At 40.6% G+C, this 20,319-nt stretch overlaps 1 protein-coding gene across 1 annotated transcript in view; it reads left to right on the forward strand.

The window, feature by feature from the left end:
- Positions 1-923: 923 nt before the first annotated feature.
- The window catches only part of LRP12 (LDL receptor related protein 12), a 35,054-nt gene continuing 15,658 nt past the window's right edge, over positions 924-20,319 (forward strand). The window contains exons 1-2 of the mRNA XM_081013764.1: positions 924-1,509; positions 18,508-18,564. Of these exons, the coding sequence (XP_080869890.1) occupies positions 966-1,509; positions 18,508-18,564 (601 nt within the window). The 5' untranslated portion in view covers positions 924-965. The remainder of the gene's footprint in view (positions 1,510-18,507; positions 18,565-20,319) is intronic.

Raw genomic sequence — 20,319 nt, forward strand, 5'->3', positions numbered from 1 at the left:
ACCAAAAGAAAAAAAAACTCTACCAGAAAATTCAAGGGGTTGAAAATTGCACTGGTGCAAAACAACACAACTCTAACTCTAGTGCTGTAATGTATCAGCATCCTGGAAAGAAAAGAAGGTAGCATCATATGTGGTCCCTTGCCAAGCAGAATCAAAATAAGGGACATGCGTGTTTTCCTTCATTGGTGTACATCAGATGTGAACCGGGGCACATACAAGAAATGCAATTCTATATGCACATTTGCTTCAATGGCAGTTGTTGGCATCTGCTTGTTTCCAGAGTGCGCCTCGGGGGCGAAGTGACTTTCATGGCAGTAAATCAAAATAAATTCAGTGAGACATCTGAGTTCACTCAGGATTGCTTTGGAGCCTGTGAGTTCACTGGAGGAGGAGGATATCTACCCTCAATACTCAAGCTGCATATTTTCTTTTCCTCTGTCAAAAATGGAAATAAATAAATGATGGAGGACAAGTCTGCTAGCCAGGATGACTTATGTTCTACCTTCAGCATCGGAGACAATGGGCCTCTGAACACCAGTTGCAAGTGGGGAAAGGGGTGCTTTTTGCCCGTGAGCTTCTTACGTGGTTGGCACCGGGGTGTGTGTGTGTGTGCAGGCTAGCAGGCTCAGGTGGGCCTGATCCACCACGGGCTCGTCTTTACGTGCTGCCCCTTGGGACTGCGGGAGGCCATCGCTTTTAATAACTTTAGGATCGCCTAGCTCTTGCAGAGGATCGGGGCTGCAGCAGCCCTGCGCGCGCTCCCTCTCAAACTCTCTAAGGGGAACATTCCCAGCGCCCCATTGGGATTTACTTCCAAATAAACAGCCAGGGCAGGATCCCTGCCCGTGTTTGGGCTACTTCGGAGTAAACATCCTCCCCCCCCCCCCACTCCCGCTGCTTTTGTCTCCTTGAGTTTAAAGGGTCACCGAGCGGCCAGCAGCCCCGAGAGAAACTGAGGCGGTTCAATGCGCGGCCAGGACCAAGCCGGCTCAGTCTCCTCCTCCTCCGTCTGGGCGAGAGGCTGGGTCTCCCTCACTCCCTCCCCGCCCAGGGAAGCCGCTTTCCTGCGAGAGAGAGAGCGGCTCGGCTCTCTAATGCGCAGATGCGCCGGCGGAGCCCCTCCTGCCCGCCGGAGGAGAGCGCTGCCCGAGACCGGAGAGCAGAGGAGGCCGGAGGCCGGCGGTCGTCGTCGTCGTCGCCTCAGCAGCCGCCTCAGCAGCCGCCTCAGCCGCCCATGGCTCCCACAGCAGCGGCGGGCTGAGCAGAGAGCGACGCCGGAGGGAGCAGCCAGGGGGCCGGCGGGGAGACTTGGCCGGCGAGGCGGCGGCGGCGGCGGTGGCGCTTGGGCCCTCCTCCCGCAGCGGGGATTGTGGCCGCGGGGGCTCCGGACTCCGGCTCTTTCTTCTCGCTCTCCCCCCCGTGGCGGTGTTATGGCCCCTTGCTGGAGCGCAAAAGGGTCCCTTGCTTGGAGGTCAGCGCAGCTCCTGCTCCTCGTCGCCTCCTGCTGTGGTAGGTACCAGCCTCTGGGAGGAAGGAGAAGGGGGCGAGGAAGCCAGCCAGCCAGCCAGCCGGCTCCATTGCTTCCTTTGTCGCCCCCGTTGGCCTTATATTAAAGGGGCGCGAAGAGACAAAGCAGGCAGCCTTCATCTCTCCTCTCCCCCCCGTTTGCTTTTTAGGAAAAAGGCTTGATTTGTTTTTGTTTTCCTCTTCTCCTTCTCCCCTTCTTGGCTTACCCCCCCTTTCTTCCTTAACGCTGGGGTGGGGGGTGAGTGAGAGGCGCCCACCCCCAAACAGCCCTTTTTTCATTCTGCTTATTTTTGTTCTTCGGGCATCAGTCTTGACAGTTTTAAAGCAGCAGGGCTGAAGACGACGACTTCTTCTTCCGCCGGGGTTTTGTTTTAAGCCGAGGGCTGGGACTTTGGCCCAGCTAGTCTGCCTGCCTCTTTGTTTTGTGTGTGTGACCCTCTCGCCCGCACGAAACAACGTGCCCGTTGGGGTGTTCTTGTGTCTTGTTGTCAGGGCGTAGGAGTGGGGCTGGTGGGAGAGAGAAAAAGAAGTTCACAGTGGAAATCTGTATATGCTCAAAGCCCGCTGGTTTAAAACAAGTGGGGCCCGACTGAACCATTTTCTTCCCAAATTTAGTTTTGTTCCACCCACGCATATTAGGAAGAGAGGAAGTGCTTTTGGCCCGTCTAGTTCAGCACTGGCTGGCAGCAGTTCTCCAGGATTTCAGACAAGGGCTTTTCTTCTTGCCCTGCCCTGGAGATTCCAAGAACTGGACCTGGGACCTTCTGAATGCAGAACTTTACTAGTGGTCCAACCAGTGATATGTGGTCCTTAAACACTTTTTAGTAGGCAGCTATATAAGATGTCAACATAAAAATGGTTATAGTTAATTGGAATGAAGCCCCGGCTCAACAGCATGTGCCTAAATGTCTGAATGATTTGTCCCTTCATTTGTCACCTTTCTAGGATGCCATTAGCACCACAACTAGGTTCATAACCAAAACATGCAGTTTCATAAAACTTGTAGCTAGAGTAACCCCAGATTTTGAAATTCCATTGGCCTTGTTTGTATTTTTATTAGGTGTTCTAGCCAACAATTTGCCTTGGAGTGCAAACAAATGATGGCCCTAAATTGTCAGGTTCCACTGCATACTTGATTTAAGTGGATTATGTGTATTTGACAGTGGAAGATATATTCATATGTCTTAATATTATTGAGCTCTACAGCAAAGGGAACTTGGTGGTGGCACCATAAGTTTCTTTGTACAAGGAGGGACCTACACTGTAATGTGCAACAATGCTCTAGGAAAAGCTTGCTTTTACAGTGGTACCTCGGGTTACATACGCTTCAGGTTACACACTCCGCTAACCAAGAAATATTACCTCGGCTTAAGAACTTTGCTTCAGGATGAGAACAGAAATCGCGGTGCAGCGGCAGCGGGAGGCCCCATTAGCTAAAGTTGTGGTTCAGGTTAAGAACAGTTTCAGGTTAAGAACAGACCTCCGGAACGAATTAAGTACGTAACCCGAGGTACCACTGTACTCTACTTAGACTACACGTAAAGAGATGGCAGTTCATGTAACTTGTTTGTATGTTGTCTAACAATTTGTGAGAGTTGCTGTGGTCCAACAAGTGAAGGCCTGGGTTCAGTTTCGTTTGGGGGATTGGCTTACAGGAGTAGTGTCAAGATGGTCATTCAAGGTTTTTCCAAATTGTGAAAGTTCTCTCCGATTTTTGTTCACCCACAGATCTGATGTAAGGGATTGTATGACTGAATAATATTAAGTTTATTTTAGATCTGGGCATACTGGTTGCTGTCTGAAAGTAAAATCCAAGTTTGCCATTTCTCAATTCACATATTTCCTGAACAAAGGTGAAATTTTAATTGGTTGCTATAACAATCAATACATTAGTATTAATTGACTAAATAAATCATTTATACTACACTAGGTAGTATAAACTAGTCATTCATCTCACATGTCTTTCACACTATATAATTATATCTGCTTACAGACAAGCTCATAATTAGGAAATTAATGAAGTTCTTCTTTTTCTGTACATATGCAAGGATGCAAAACAAAACGACTTGCTTGAAGAAAAGGGTCACAAACCAATACAAAGTTAGATGGCAACCAAGTGTCCAGAACTGTCAGAAGAAAGACTGCTAATTACAAGGCAAAAGTAGTGTTTCTCAATAAGTTGGAAATGTTCGTGATGTCTTGTTAATAGCTATAAATGGGTACAACATGTTGAAAGAGGAGTTGCTCACTCAGTGGGGTAGAGCTGCAGTTATAACCTCCCAGCAGCAGTACTGCTGTTGTGTACATGGATGGGTGAAGCACTGGTGAAGTTGGAACTGTATGGATGCGCTGGTGGAAGCATTTAGTTCTGTCAATATGACTGTTCATACCCGACCTTGCTGCTGTCTTGCCCCTGTGGTGGTGATGCTGCTACCCAAAAGTTATAGCTGTGGCTCTACCCCACTGAGTGAGCTGCTTATGTGCTGTAGTATTAGTATTAGTAATAATAATAATAATAATAATAATTTTATTATTTATACCCTGCCCATCTGGGCAGCTCCCAACAGAATATTAAAAACATGATAAAACATCAAACATTAAAAACTTCCCTAAACAGGGTTGCCTTCAGATGTCTTCTAAAAGTCAGATAGTTGTTTATTTCTTTGACATCTGATGGGAGGATGTGCCACAGGGCGGGCACCACTACCAATAAGGCCCTCTTACTGGTTCTTTGCAACCTCACTTCTCGCAGTGAGGGAACCGCCAGAAGACCCTCAGACTAACTGTATGTGAGTAACTATTATTACATGACCTTAAAAGTCAAGTTACTGTTCACTGCGACCCCCACTCCTCTCAGATAGAAAATTAGGCTTCAATTCAGTGTATTTGGTGTAGGACCATGGACTCAGGTTTAAGTGATAAGTAACTCATTTCCCTCTCCAAAAAGCATCATTTGTCTTTCAACACTTTCATAAGCCATAGTTTACCAGATATATGAGAAGGAAGGGTGCATTGTATATCTGCAAGTTGTGCTGTCCATTGTTTCTTAGACTTTGAACAGCCTGGAGGAATGAGAATGTTGTATCTGTTTTCGCACACTTGGTGTGGACGTGGTAGGTAACTCACTTGGGCTTTATCCATACCAGATTTAAACTGGTTTAATAGTAATTAGCTTTTCCAAGGGAACACTGATAATTATTCTCTGAGGGAGCAGAGAAGCACTAAAGATCTCTTAACAATTTACTTTAAACAATTTACCTCAGTTACTTTATTCCTTTTTAATATGCAACCTAAGTTGAAGCAAGCAGTCTTATTGTAGCATACGTCCAAAATAGGTTATGGTAGTTTTCCTCTAAAATTACAGTGATAAATACTGACCACCTTATTTTGCAAACATCATGAAGGTCATGTTGTCCCTGGCCTGCTGACTACATGAAGTACTGTTTCTTCCTATATAAAGGCAAATCCTGTCTCGATATTTAAAATACTTCTATAAGAAAAACAGAATAACACAGATCAATTTCGGTTCTGAACTTATGCTTACCAAAACAAGATGCATGACTTACTATGACTGTAAAGAAACAAGTATGCAATGTGATTACACTTAATGCAGAAAACCCTGGCACCAGTAAGATCATATCCATTAAAACTTCTTATGTATAAAAGGCCTTAGGGATCTCCAAAATCCATAGGAAGCAAGACTTGTGTTAAATAGTATCGCTATTCATACCATTGGCTAAAGCTGTATATCTTTTCTTCATATTAAAGGAAACAGGAGCTTGGTTTTTAAGAAACCCACTGTTTTCCAGAGGGACATAAAGTAAAATACAATTATGTTCATAGACCTGGAAGCATTCCCATAGATCATTTTAGCCTCAGCAGGGCACAAACAAAAACATTTACTTTCTTGGTTATTGTTTTCTTAATCTGTTTGACCAGTGTTTTTCTTGAATTGAGGTGCTTGGAACAGACAGACACAGCTCACCACATTTAAACTTAAGGAAGTGCTTTACATGTCTAGTCTCTGATAAAGTGCTTTTGTTAATATACAGAGGATGAAAAAATATAAAACATAAATATATGCAGGGAACTAAATCCAATGTTAACTGCAGGGAGTATGAGAGGAAGTTATGTTTGTGCAAACAGATTTATTACTCCAGCTGACCAGTTTTTCTGAGATAATTTTTAAGATTTAACACTAGCCTTTCTTTACAGTGGGTGGTGCACAGTTAAATCATACTCAGAGTAACTTTGGTTTCAGAGTATGACTTATTTGAATATCTATTTATTGTTTTTGTATCCATACTGTATGTATGTGAAAGTGTCCAGGTTATTCTCATCCATCCATCCATCTTATTTGTATGCCACCATAGTTAAAACCACGCTCAAAGCTGCTTGCAACATGAAAAAGAGACATAATTACAAATATAACAAAAGTAGTCAAACAATAAATAAAACACATAAAAAGCATACAACCAAACTGAACAGTTGCCACATAAATCATATTAAGGTCTAAAAATATATGTACAAAAGAGTAATATCATCAACAACAACAGTACCCCACAAACAATACCCCAGTCCAAGGGTCTGTTCAGCAGCCTCAGCTTTTTGATGAAGATCCAGTTGCGACCATGTGGAGCACCCGCATTAGTTAATTAGGTTTGCAAGACTATTAATATGGTGCTTGTTTTTAAACCTTCAGTGGAATTCACCTTTTAGCAATAGCTGTGCAATTATTAAAATTCTTCTCCTTTTTATTCAAGGAAAGCTTTTTTAGCCTCTTACTGGGATCTCTTCTTAACTTCCACAGTGTGACCCTACTTAAACCCATGTTTTGATCATAATCCTCAGTGCATTATATGAAAGTAAATATTATCAATTTCTATAGAAACAACATCCAAACAATACCTTTAGGAACTGGCCCATTCATAGCCTACATTTTAAACTTTGTATATAACTATGTTCTGTGCATCTGTTAAGAGGCCACCCCATCACTGCAGCAGTGGGGAAATGGGCATGGGTGGCTTCTCAGGAAATGTTTCTTCTAAATATAAATAGCAAACTACGTATTTCCTGTTCTAATGAAATTCAGTGTGTAATTAGAGGCATCAACATAGGTTACAGTCTTAAAAGTCTAGCTCTTGAGTCACAGTCCTCAAAAGCTTTGATGCCCACAAGTGTAAGTGACATCAGCCACTTGGGAAGGAAGGAGCTGGAGAAAATGGCTGCTGTACCAGGGCAGCTTTGACCATGCCATGCAGTATGGCAGGGGCAGGGATTGCATAAAAAACCAGCTACAACCTCTGATGTTGTCCTGCATTATGGTGTTCTGTGCCAGTGACCCTGAAGCTGAATGATAGAAATACAGTATGCAGGGCAGTATTAGAAATTCCCTGGCACATTTTACTATTGGTGTGGGTCTAATTGTGACTATGTGGAGATTTCTGACATCGAGCCAGTTTAAAAAACCCTGCCTTAGTCCATCATTAATTCCATTTCCACTGTGTGTGTTTTTCCTTCTTGCATAGTGGGACTAGTAAATGGTTGTAAGAGCAAGCTACAGCCAAGCAATGTAGCTGAGGTCATAGGATCAGAATTGTAGTGTTGGAAGCGACCCCAAGGCTCATCTAGTCCAGCACCCTGGCAAATAGACATTCTGTTGTGGTAGCCACAACCTAGGTTTAAGGTGGCGTTTGGCGCCTAGCTTATATATCTGAGTTTATAACACAGCTGCAGGGATATATGGTACAGCCTTTACACTGATGTCCTTAGTGCTCACTTTCCTCTCCCCTTTCACAGCACTTCTCTCACACAGTACTAGTCTGTCCATTCAATAAGATCTGTAGATTAGGCCCTCCTGGTTGATCTAGTGGCTGCAGGTGTACATCTTGCGGCAACAAAGAAGGTAACCTTTTCTGTTGTGGTCCCCAATCTTTGGAATTCCCTTCTCCTCACCAAGTATGACAGACACCAGTCTTACTTGTGTTTCCGCTTCTATTAAAGATGCTGATTTTAATGCCTTGCTTTTAGTGATGTGCTATTATCATTTCAAGCTGTGGTTGTATGATGATGTTTGTGTGCGCAAGGTATTTTTGTCTCCTTAGATGCTTGAAGTGTGGGTGAAGAGGGATTTAACAGATTGTGATTGTACCTATACTCACAGTGTAGCTATAGCTCTTGAATTCTACCATGTAAAATATTTATTTGCCTCCTTTCTGTGAATAGACTGTGCCCTTTGCAAGCGAATCAGACTCCCCGCCCCCTTCTAATTAAAAGATTTGAAAAGCCTCCTTCATTCAATGAATGGAATGGCTTGTTCTTAAATATTTTTGGACAAGGGTGTGTTGATAGCTAAAGCATATGTAAAAAAGAAAAAGAAAATATTCACCTTTTTAGTGAACAGATCTTTGTTGATTGATTCTAGCAAAGTGCCTACAAATACAGGCATTGACTGGAAATTCAGCTACAGTTTCAGTGGTAGGGTTTTGTGATATTTGAGGCAGTAGGCCCCGAGCACAGATACTTACATTAGTGAGGAAGAAACTTAGGTCATATTTTATTAGTTTACAAAATATTAGCTGTGGAGAACAACAGGGGTCTTAAATGTTTTTAGGGTACCCAGGATTCCCATTGACTTCAACAGTTGTTCTCTGTGGATGAAAAATACAAGGCCATAAGTCTTTTAAAGTGCTCCTATAAAAATCTTAAGTGTGTTATCTGTTACAAAGCTATAAAAAATTTTTTTGAATGGCTTCATACCCTGAAAGCTGCTGAAATGGATTCTGCTGAATTAAGCCAGAAAACGTCCCCACTCCACCCCTGTTGACACCTCACTTGTCAAACTTGTTTTGATAAGTTGGTAGGCAGCTGAGAACGGACTGAGACAGTGTCTCAGGGTTTTCTTTATTTGAAAAGGAGCTCTCAAATATTGGTATATTGATTGTAAATCAAATTCTTAAAAACTTTTGACTGTTTTTGCAAAACAGGAGTCCTTGAGACGCCTAAGAGGTGACATGATAGTAAATAAAATTATGCATGGCATGGAGAAAGCAGACAGAGAAAAGTTTCTCATATAATACTAGAACTCATTGACATCCAATAAAGCTGAACGTTGGACAAAAGGAGGTATTTCATCACACAGCATATAGTTAAGCTATTGAATTTGCTCACACAAGAGGCAGTGATGGCCACCAATTTGGATGGTTTTAGAAGAGGGTTTGACAAGTTCATGGAGATAAAGGCTATCGAAGGTGGCTGTGTTCTGCCTCTAACATGCTTCTGAATACCATTTACTGGAAACTGTAGGAGGGGAGAGGGCTGTTCTGCTCAGCTCCTGTTTGCAGGCTTCCATCCATCTGTTATTTTATTTGTATTATGCTTTTCCATAGTTAAAACCATGCTCAAGGTGGATTATATAATTATATATTGTATAATTACAAACAATAAATAAAACACACAAAAATGCCAAATAAATCATAACAAGTTCTAAAAATAAAAAATACAAATGAATTAGTGTCAACAAAAACAACAGCAACACGCCCCCCTCAAATAATACCCCAACCCGACAGTCTGTCCAGCAACCTCGGCTTTTGTAGCTTGAGTCAGTCAGGGTCCTGTCCTCCCAGGTCAGGTGGGAAAAGGCCTGCAAGGCAGGGAGCAGATGTTCCAGGACTAACAGCTAAGATGGCTTCCCACAAGCATCTGCTTGGCCATTGTGAGACAAGGTTGCTGGACTAGATAGGACAGGGGCCTGATCCAGCAGTGCTACTCTTCTGTTCTTCTCTTTCATTTTGTCTTGGTTTTCTTAAATCAACAATTTAAGAGTGGTTCTCAACCAGTTCTTAACTTACTTAATGATATACCTTTTTTCATGCACCACTATAGACTCTTTTCCAGTGTAGGAACAGAAATGTGAACTGTTGTAAATACCAATTGTAAATGTATACAAGGAGTTAACAGGAATAAAAATATTAAATTACTTCTGTTGACAAATGTAGCAAATGTAGAGATTGCTTGATGACAGAATAAGGCCAAATTATCTGGCAAGTAAAAATTGCATAGACAGGATGAAGAGTTAACTCAGTAGCAGGAAAAAATGAAACTAGAGTGGCTCAGGAAAGTTTTGGTGATACAAAGGATTCCAAGGAGGTAGCTTAATGCTATTTATAGAGGAAGGCAGCTCCATGGCAAAAGAGAATAAAGACAGTTGATTCATATCAAATTAACTTGCACAAAGCAGAGAATGTGGGAGACAAAGAATAAGGGAAAACATAGGAGCGATTTCACAGGCTTGCTCCTAAAGGGAAGCCTCTTTGGGCTTCCACTGACTTCCAGTTCCCATACTAGTGTAAACATAAATAATATTCTGTACATTGTTGTCTCTTTAAGAGGTTAGTGTATAGAATTAGCGATTTGCCTCTGCCTCTTTTCTTTCTTGTGGTTGAAGAACTCTTCTAGTCTACCCTCCTTACAGATTGACAGCCACTGCCACCCACTCACCTTCAAAGAAGTCCCAGCTTTTCCTTGTTACAGAGAACAAGCTGTGATTAGTATTGAGGACATGGACAAAAATAGAGCTAAACTAGAAGCAGGAAAACACTTTCCATTTCTGTGCAGTTTGCTTTTCATGGTGTATGGACCGTAGTTCCCAGTTTAATAATAAGTGGGAAAGAAGCAGTCTGGCAGACAATGTTTCAGCTACAGACATCCTTGTACTAGCAGAACTGGATGCCAGCATAGGCACACTGAAGTGTACAAGTGGTGCCTCATTAAGAGTACAATAGTGAATTGGTCAAAAGAGATATGATAACAAAGATTAAAAGCTTGAAGGATTAGAACTTGACTTTCGTTGGAAGACAAAACATAGTCAAAAGACATAATGAGAGAGGTGTCATGAATATAGCAATAAAGGAGACCAGGTGTTAGCAGAGGCATTCTGTATTGAACTGAATGACGTGGGACAAGGGGAGGAACAAAATATAGCAATACTTTAGAGAATGGCCTAAGGGTACGTTACGATATTACATTGCCAAATACAGTGTCTGGAATTCTGTTGTGAACTACCGTATTTCTCGAAGCAACAGCAAAATAGAAGCTCTGTAAGTCTCATAGGATGTTTTCCCTGTCTACCCATTCCCCATCTGACATAATATTGGAGTCCAGTTTCCATCTTTACGAGACAAAGAGATCAGAATGTATCTGATTCCACCAGGGAACTTGTTTTAGATTGTACGTGACCATTGCATATGATTAATTATTGTATGGTATGGTATGCGGGAAGTGACAGATGCATAGATACGATTCAGCATATTGAGCAAACATATTTTAAGTGATTATAGCTGTGTATAGTGTATTTAGCACTTGCGGGATGTTTTCAATATTATGGCAGATGGTAGTAAATTCAAAGGTAGCAAATTTATAACAAGCATAAACTTTGAACTGAACTATTAAGAATTGGAATTAAGGGATTGTTGAAGACTCCAACTTAGCTATGTATTTATTTCGTGGCTTATTTAGTAAGTTTTAGATTAGGAACTTGGAAAAAAATCACAGTAGCTGATTTTAATTTTATTCATAAGCTACAATCTTCAAAATGGGAAATCTAAGGTTAAGTGTGGATGTCTGTTCTGGCATTCTTTTTGTTCAACTATTATATTAATTTATTTGCCAAGTTTATTTATTTTTTACTGTCAATCTAAGAAGGCAAAATCCTTTTTGGTATATATGTATTATGAATAATAGAATAGTTGTGTGCAGGACTTGCTTGACCATGAAATGACTGAGGGCCCCACATTTATTGGATCATACAAGAAAAAGAATGATGTATTTTGAGACCTGCTATACAGAGAACTTGACTTGGATTTGACACAGGTCCATTGTGACTTACTAATTTTGAACCCAATTAAGTTTATAAAGTGCAGGGGAAAACTAAAGTACTATATAAATGTTTACTACTAGTAGCAATCGCTGCAACTTGAATATGAGCATAAATAGCTTTAAAAAAAAATCATTAGGAACAGTCTGTCAGTGAATTCTTGCCAGAATAATCAAAAACACTTAAGAACTTTCATATAAAACACAGCTGCTGACTCAGGGTCAGCAGCTGACTCAGCAGCTAGTGGTAGTCTAGCTTAGCCACCATCCTGATCTCATGAAGTGTATTTCTGGTAACTGTATTCAGAGAATGCTGAACTAGATGAAGCATCAGTGTGATGCAGTGTGGCAATTCCTGTGTTATTATGATACATTTTGCAGAGAAAAGAGACTTCAATTCGGCAAGATAAAATCAGTGATTGGTATCCAGTTGTGGTATCCACTGGCAGGAAGCATCTTTCAATGGACTGGGAGGGGGGAGAGACACATTTCAGCAATCTGCTCTAAGCAATCTGCAATATAATGACATGTATAAAACGGTTACCTATATAAAACAATTAAAAACAATTGCAATAAAAACTAATTAAAAAAACTATAAATATAGAAATAGTTTTAAAACAACAATACAGTGGTGCCTCGCAAGACGAAATCAATTCGTTCTGCGAGTTTTTTCGTCTTGCAAATTTTTCGTCTGGCTATAGCTAGGAATAAACCACTGTAGACAAGGTGAGATTCAGGGAAACTGAAATTCACTTCTGCTGAAGTTGTCATCCTGGAATAGGGGAGTGGAAGTGTAGGTGCATGTGAGCTTGAGACATGCTGTGGCTTGTTCTTGCTTGTCCACATCTCAGTAAGCCATGGTTTAGCATAACATGAACATGACCACCACTATAGCTTACATAGCATTTGGCAGCATACAAGGTGTTAGTCAGTACCTGTACAGTTCCAAACTACTTTCTGAGCCTCACATTACTTTCCCTATTGGTCACTCTCTGTAGCCTTTCCAATGGTTCCAATCCTTCAGGAGGTCAAGATGCCAGCTGGCTAGCCCCCAGCTGGATCATGCCCTTCCAGCCGTGACGAACCCCCGACCTCTGGTGCAACGTAAATCAGCGACTCAGACCTCAAAGCCTGAGCACACTATATCGGCAGAGCATACTGCACAAACAGAAGAGGCAAGAGGCGAAAGGCTTGTGGAAACATACTAACAAGCTATGGATTTATTAAGCATAAATCAGGACAAAATAAATATGTCATCTCTCTTTCCGTTTCCTCAGAGAGAGAGGCAAAAGCAAAAGCTATACACAACGGAAGTTCCCGGCAAACTGTTTTGGAATGTAAACAGACATGTGACACGTAACTGTTCCATGTCTGCAACTAAAGGTGGAATGGAAATTTCCAACAGTTGTATGTGTGCTACCTTAAACACATCTGAATACATCTATACAATACTTATCAAATTACTTAGGAAAAGCAGTGAAAAACTTGTTGCTGAGAACTAGAAATTCATCTTCAGAAACTAGCTATACAAAGTCAGATGCTCATACTTCTGCTTTGATTCTTGGAGAATGCTTTGAAGTAGCTGATAAAGGATTGCCTAGAGGAAGCTGTGCAGTCTAGTCTTCTTGGCACACAGCAAACTAAAGTAATCAAAACTTGCTGTTTTGATTCCAGATGATGAATCCTCTCTCACCACACACACATTTAAGAATAAAAACTCTCAGAACTCTTAACTGATTAGCAGTTTTTAAAAGTGACTCTTGCTGATAGCATGTTTTTCAACTGCAAGCTTGACAAATACTATTTTTTTGTATTCTTTACATTAATTAGCTATTTATTGATTTTCATAATGGTAAGTAAAATACAAGGGAAAATAAATTAAAGCCTTGCAAATATACGCGGGTGGTGCTGTGGGTTAAACCACAGAGCCTAGGGCTTGCCGATCAGAAGGTTGGTGGTTCGAATCCCTGCGACGTGAGCTCCTGTTGCTCGGTCCTTGCTCCTGCCAACCTAGCAGTTCGAAAGCACGAAGTGCAAGTAGATAAATAGGTACTGCTCCGGCAGGAAGGTAAACGGCGTTTCCGTGCGCTGCTCTGGTTCACCAGAAGCGGCTTAGTCATGCTGGCCACATGACCTGGAAGCTGTACGCCGGCTCCCTTGGCCAGTAAAGCGAGATGAGTGCCACAACCCCAGAGTCGTCCGCGACTGGACCTAACGGTCAGGGGTCCCTTTACTTTTACCTTTAAATATACAAAGGGAAGGGGGTACAATATCATTGCAACAACAAAAACAACAAGCTTTCAACTATAACAAAATAATAAAAATGTCCAGGAGATGGAAAAAAACAGTTTTAAGTTTCCAATGTTTCCAAATACAATTCTGTCTTACACAGAGTCAGTCCATTAGTCCATCTAGTTCCCAATCTTATTTGGCCTACTGCCCCCTTTTCTGAAAAAAAACGTCAGGGCCCCCCTGGAAGATGAAACATGTGCGAACAGTTTTTCAAAACTATACTTTCACTTCCCCCTTATTTTTATTCAATGCCCCCTATTGCACCTGAGGATACTACTGCCCCCTGAAATGTTTCAGTGCCCCCCCTCCCAGGAGGCAGTATCATCCACTTTGGGAAACCCTGATCTAATTCAACATTGTGTACATTGACTAGCTGTGGCTTTTAAGGATTTCTGATAGGGTTTACTTCCAGCCGTAATGGGAGATGCTGGGGCAAATTACACCTAGACCCTGCTCCATGCAAAGCTCTACTACTGAGCTACAGTCGAACCCTGATATTATTCCAGATAAAACATCTGGCCAGTGTGGCTCATGAGGATTTTCTTTTAAACAGTTGTTTTAGCAAACCTGTTTCAAGCAAACCTACCAGTAAAGCAGAGTCTGTAGTGTTCTTAATAAAATATGTAGTTTTGTTCAGTTCTTTTGACAAGCAAGTAATAGATCAAACTTCAAGTAACTTCAAACAAGTATTAGATCAGTTTTGTTTAGAATAAAACTCATAGCTTTTTTCTTTTAAAATTGCGTAATGCAGATTTTTATAGAATTTAAAATGTTTGAAGTAAATATTGCCCTCGTAATGGGCAGCTGTATACACTTCAACAGCAAAATTCATTTTTAGATTTTTTTGTTTTGTCTAGGATTCTTGAATGTACAAGTTTCTGTGGAAAAATGTCCCTAATGCATTAATTCTATAATATGAGGAATAGATTCTGACTTCAGTTTATGATTTGGGAGACAAGGAAAATTGTGCGTGGCATGAGAGAATGCCGATACAGTGGTACTTCGGGTTACAAACGCTTTGGGTTAGAAACCCCGCTAACCCCGAAGTAGTACCTCTGGTTAAGAACTTGGCTCCAGGATGAGAACGGATATCGTACGGCAGCGGGAGGCCCCATTAGCAAAAGCGCCCCTCAGGTTAAGAACGGACCTCCGGAACGAATTAAGTTCGTAACCTGAGGTACCACTGTATTGTCATGGCTACATTTGTTAGTACTTCCTTCTGCACTTCCAGTTTAATGCTAAAACACAATGCCAGCACAAGCATAGGAAGCTGGCAAGCCCTTCCTGAGCTGCTCAGCTTTGCTGCTGAAGAAAAGCTTAGTGAACTGAGCTAGAAATATATACGTTGCTACACTTTCTATGCCTTTTTGAAACCAGTGGCAGTTCCTGAATTGGAACAACCTGGCCATGATAACTTATGCATTGGTAACCTCAAGTTTGAATTATTGCTCTGTGCCCTGTATGGGGCTTCCATTGACATTGGTCCAGGATCTGTAGCTGGTGCAGAACTTAGTGGCTAGGCTGACTGGAGCATCCAGCCACAAGGATATGATGCCATAGCTTAACGCATTGGACTGTCATAGCACTTGTTACTGAGTCAAGTAGCAACCAAAGGCAGGACCTTCTCTATAGTGGCACCCAGTCTTTGGAATCATCTCCCTCCTAGATGCCAGACAGGTACCAATACCTCTCTGAAGACTTATTTTACTCAAATATTTTCAACTTCTATTGTCTAGCTTTTAGTATTTCTGGTTTTCTATGGATTTTTAAATTTTCTGGTTTAATTTATATTGGTGTTCATGGTGATGGTTGTAAACTACCTCGAAATTTTCAATGAAGAGTGATAGATAAATATGCCAATAGATTATTGTCAACAATCTACTTGGAACAAATATTTTCCAGCTGTGCTGTTCGATTTTGGCAGACATTCTCTTCTAAAAATTCACAATTGCTACTTCTGAAAATAGTTTACTAAGAAATGTGTATCTGGGATTTATTTGGTTTCTTTCTGGCTTATGCTAATTTTATTTGAACAGATTTCTGAATCCTTGTTTCTATTAATAATAGTATAGATAGTGGTACCCATTTTGTACCCAGTAGAAGTTTTATGAATTTGTTTCCTGATGTTGGTTTGTGATATTGTCTATAAGTCTGCTATTTTTTGGTAGCTGATGTTTGCAGTGGTTTCACTTTCACACTGCACTTAATTTGCTTGACATCCTTCTGATGATTTACCAACATGTATGAATTATGAAAGTTTTCCAGTCTAATATCCTTGTCTTTAATCTGCAATATGAATAAGTTCATGCAAGCCAAAAATCATGTCACATATTGTCCCACAATGATATTACATAAGATTATTTTATTTCTAGATCTCTTTCGGTATTAGTGCTTATTTAGTGTAATTCCTTTGCTGAATTTTAGCTCTAGATTATTCTTCCAAATGCAGTGGTTTGTTTCTGTCTAAAAGCCCCTCTGTTGGCACATTTCCTGTCCTATTTTTATATTGGATTCTGTCCATTAGATGTAATCAACCAAGTTGTGCATTGCAGGTATTAAAATGTGTGTCGGTAGCTGGAACGCTCTTGGATATGAATGCCATAAAATTCATAATTTTTATGGAAAATACATCTTTTTTATGAATCAGCCAAGTAATTTTTTTTGCAAGTGTGCTAAGTATAGTCGCATATTTATTTGGAGTGAAGTCTGTCAGAATGAAGGTGGGTCAAAACAGTTTTGTTTGTTAAGAAAAAAAGTTAGGTTTAATGGAAAATCGACAGTACCAGTTTACTACCTTATTTAGATCTGTAGGTGACCTCACTTCTTTCTGAGACTCAAAGAGTCTTGTTTGTCTCTTGTGTATCAGTAACTGTGTGAAATACAGAAACTGTAACACAATGTTTGTGGTACTTGCTTTAGCCAAATTTCTGTGTTCATTTCCAAGTAGCCCTTAAATGTGGGAGACCCTTCTGTAATTAGGAATAGTTAGAAGTGAAATATTGTGTGTGGGTGGCCCCGTTATAGGCCCTCTTCTGCCTGATAGCACATGGGACACACAACCTGTTCTGCTTTTAGTGAATAAACAATGAGAGGGAAGGAAAGCATCCCCTAAAAGTGTCAGTCCTGATTACTGGTTCTACTATCAGAACACACTAAGGTAAGGGAATCTGGCTCTGCTTTTTACAGCGGAAAAGAGCAGGAGAAGCATGAGTTCTCTGGGAGGGATCCTGGAAATTACAAGTGGGTTAGCGTAATGTCTGTCTGTAGAAAACTGGTAGAAAGTATCATTAAATGACCGAGCAGTTGGTTAGAGTGTGGTGCTGATAATGCCAAGGTTGTAGGTTTGATCCCTGTGTGTGACAGCTGCATATTCCTGCATTGCAGTGGGTTGAACTAGATGATCCTCAGGGTCCCTTCCAACTCTACACTTCTATGATTCCATGATTCTGTGGTAACATTACAAAAGATAAATGATGGATGGAAATTGTGTCCTGGAGCACACTGCACTCCACACAGTAAAAGGGGATCTTCAAAGATTATGTCTGGGAGTCTTATTGAGTTATTATTATAGGCAGTGTGATGTGGTGGTTAAAGAGTTGGATTAAGTGCTGGGAGACCAGGGTTCATATCGACATGCAGCCGTGAGCCTCACTGGGTGACCAGTTCATCTCTCAGCCTAGCCTATGTATTTTTTTATTATTATTTATGCTGATGGTCCACCAAAGTCTCAGGCTCTTATTAAGACACAGTAATATATGAAATAAAAATTATTAAATATTTAAACAACAATATGCAGAAAAAATGCAGCTTGAACAGGCTGGAAGATAAGAACCGGAATTACTGAGGCTGCAATTCTGTGCAGAGTAACTTTGGGGGTACTCATCACCAGTGCTGTTTTTCTAGAAAAAGAGGTGCTGGAACTCACCATGAACATGTTCTCTTATAATGACCATGGGACCCACCTCAGAGGTGCTAGAACCAAGTTCTAGTGAGTTCCGGCTGAAAAAAAGCCCTGCTTCTCGCTGAACTCGGGGAATTTGACCCCAAGAAACAGGCATGGGGTTGGGCTGCATCTCCCCTTTCTCCGCATCAGCCCTGATGTTTCATAGTGCACCCTTAGATACCACTATTCCAAAACTGTTGAGTTAAACGAACAAACAAATGCATGTTCTGGCTATCACCCAAGTGAAGACGTGATCCTGGAAAGTAGACAGTGCAAATAGGCAACTGCATATGTATTGGTTACCACCATATTAAGTGATTTAATACTACTTTTCTACATAGCAAATGCTGCATGTTTGCTGGCCCTATAATAAAGTACATTGTGGTTGTTTCACTGTGCTGGAGGGGGCCTTTTTGGTTACTGAGGTTCTCCGCACCCCCTTCTGTTATCTTTATTTAACTCACTCTGCTAACCTCTGTTATTAGATGGGAGGGGAACAGAATTAGAAAAAGTCTTGAAGAGAACTGGAAGAAGAAACTACTGGACTAATACATCTTAATTCCCTTAAAATCTTTTAGGAGGTAATCAAGCTCTGAAGCTGCCTAGGTTCTCCATTTAGCTTGCTCACTGTGTGACAAAGAAGCCATTTGTGTCTTGATTGTATAATCGTTTTATGCTCTTCCTCCCCGCCCCCTCCGGGCCTGGCTTTATTCTTCATTTAAAAATGTAGTGGAAGAAGCCTTTGGATGTAAAGTATTTGAATATTAAAAGTAGCTTGGTTTTTGTTCTTTTTCTTTTCTGTAGTACTATATCTGAAGAATTTTTACAAATTTTATCTTGGAAATTAGTTTATTCATTATGTTTAATTTTAGGAAACAGTGCTCTTGCAGAACGTTCTGAAAATGTGCATATTTCAGGAATCTCAACTGGTAAGTCATTTTTTTTGTAATGTTTAAATTTCATGCATGACTTAAATAGTAAATATTGAAAGCCACCTGGTATCTTATGAAGAGATATTTGGCTATAAAAATTATTACTGCCTTTTGCAGCATGTAATAAGGAATGAAGCAACTGGAACATGGACACATTTTCATAAGATAAATTTGATACTTCCATGCTCATGAACAGATTATTCCTTTCTAATGCTTAATTATTTCACCATACAGACATTAAAGAGAAAAGTTGGCCTAACTTGATTTTTCCTACATTAAAGTTTTGTGAAATGAAATTTAGTGAAAGATTATTTTAAAAGTATCAATAACACAAGCAGCTTTATTACACATTTTGTTTGATAAGACTTGAAGCAGCATCTGAAACTGCAGTTCACCTGATTACACAGTTTATACCATGAGTAATCTCACGTGACACTAATGGAGCACTGGCAGAATCCTTATGGCTTGCGTCTCTTCTTTGCCAGCAGGAAAACAAGTGGATTGAATAGATAGATGGCTGAAGGTCAGAACCTTTGTATGCTGTAAATACTGCAAGCACATACTAAAGAATTGCTTGGCTTCTAAGATTAGTTATTGTAAGGAGCTTTGGTGGGGTGGAAGTTGAAAAAACAATATTGTCCCTTTCCTCTCCTCTGCAGTCACCTGAGACTCTGGAATATTCTCTTTGGAGGGGCAGGGCTGGCCCTCCTGAAGAATGTGGTCTGGGGTGTGTGTGGAGCAAAATATGAAACCAGCATAAGGTGGAAAAGCCAATTTAAAGCTTCAACCTGACGTCTAGCATCTTGAATTCACCCCCAAAGGCCAGAGAAAAGAAACGAGTCTTTAAGACTGCTTGTTAAGGGTATTCTCTGGCTACAGACAAATGCAAAAAAGCAAAGGTTCTCCAAGAGCCAGTCTTTATCTAGCCAAAACTGCACCTCCACCACAAGAGGCAGGTATCAGCTGACTGGCTTTGGGAACAGAAGTACAAAATGAAGGTAAAGACCCTAATGAGGTTAACACCAAAAGCAGCCCAGTGAGGACTAAGGATGCTTAGGGACTGCAGAACACGGAATGTCTTGTGGGTGGGGAATGGAATAGCTGGCTGACTGAAACCCTGAAAAAAAGCACTACACACGACAACATTTTATTGCAGGTTGTGGTGTGTGTGTGTGTGTGTGTGTGTGTGTGTGTTATATCTCCAAAGCTCAAAAAGTTTTGTATTTAACCTTTGGGAAGGCCAGTGGCTCTTTCACTATAATAACATACCACAAATTTTCTTCCTTTCTTAACAAATTTAGGTGTCACCCTTCACCAGAAGGCAGTTTACAACATAATCAACAGCATAGCAATCAAACAACACAAAAACTTCCTCAACAGATCTCGTAATAAAGGAGCAGTGTCAAACTGTTATAAATTTATTCCATTGCAGTTACGAAGCCTGCTGGAGGCCTAGTTTATTTTCAAAAATGTACAATTAAAAGTTTAAGCTTCCACCAATTTCAATAATAATAACAATAATAATAATAATAATAATAATAATAATAATAGTAATAATAATAATAATAATAATAATTTTTTATTATTTATACCTTGCCCATCTGGGGAAATGGCACCTTCAGCTCCCTGTTCTATTGATTTGTTTGTTGCATTGTAAACAACCTATAAAGCATGAATAATGATGTTGGTTAATGTTGGATGAAATTCAAAGAACTGCAGGGTTGCTTCTAGGTTCATTGATGCCTTTTGGCC

The sequence above is a fragment of the Podarcis pityusensis genome (genome assembly GCF_964106645.2).
Source record: "Podarcis pityusensis genome assembly, chromosome: 7".
Taxonomy (NCBI): Eukaryota; Metazoa; Chordata; class Lepidosauria; order Squamata; family Lacertidae; genus Podarcis; species Podarcis pityusensis.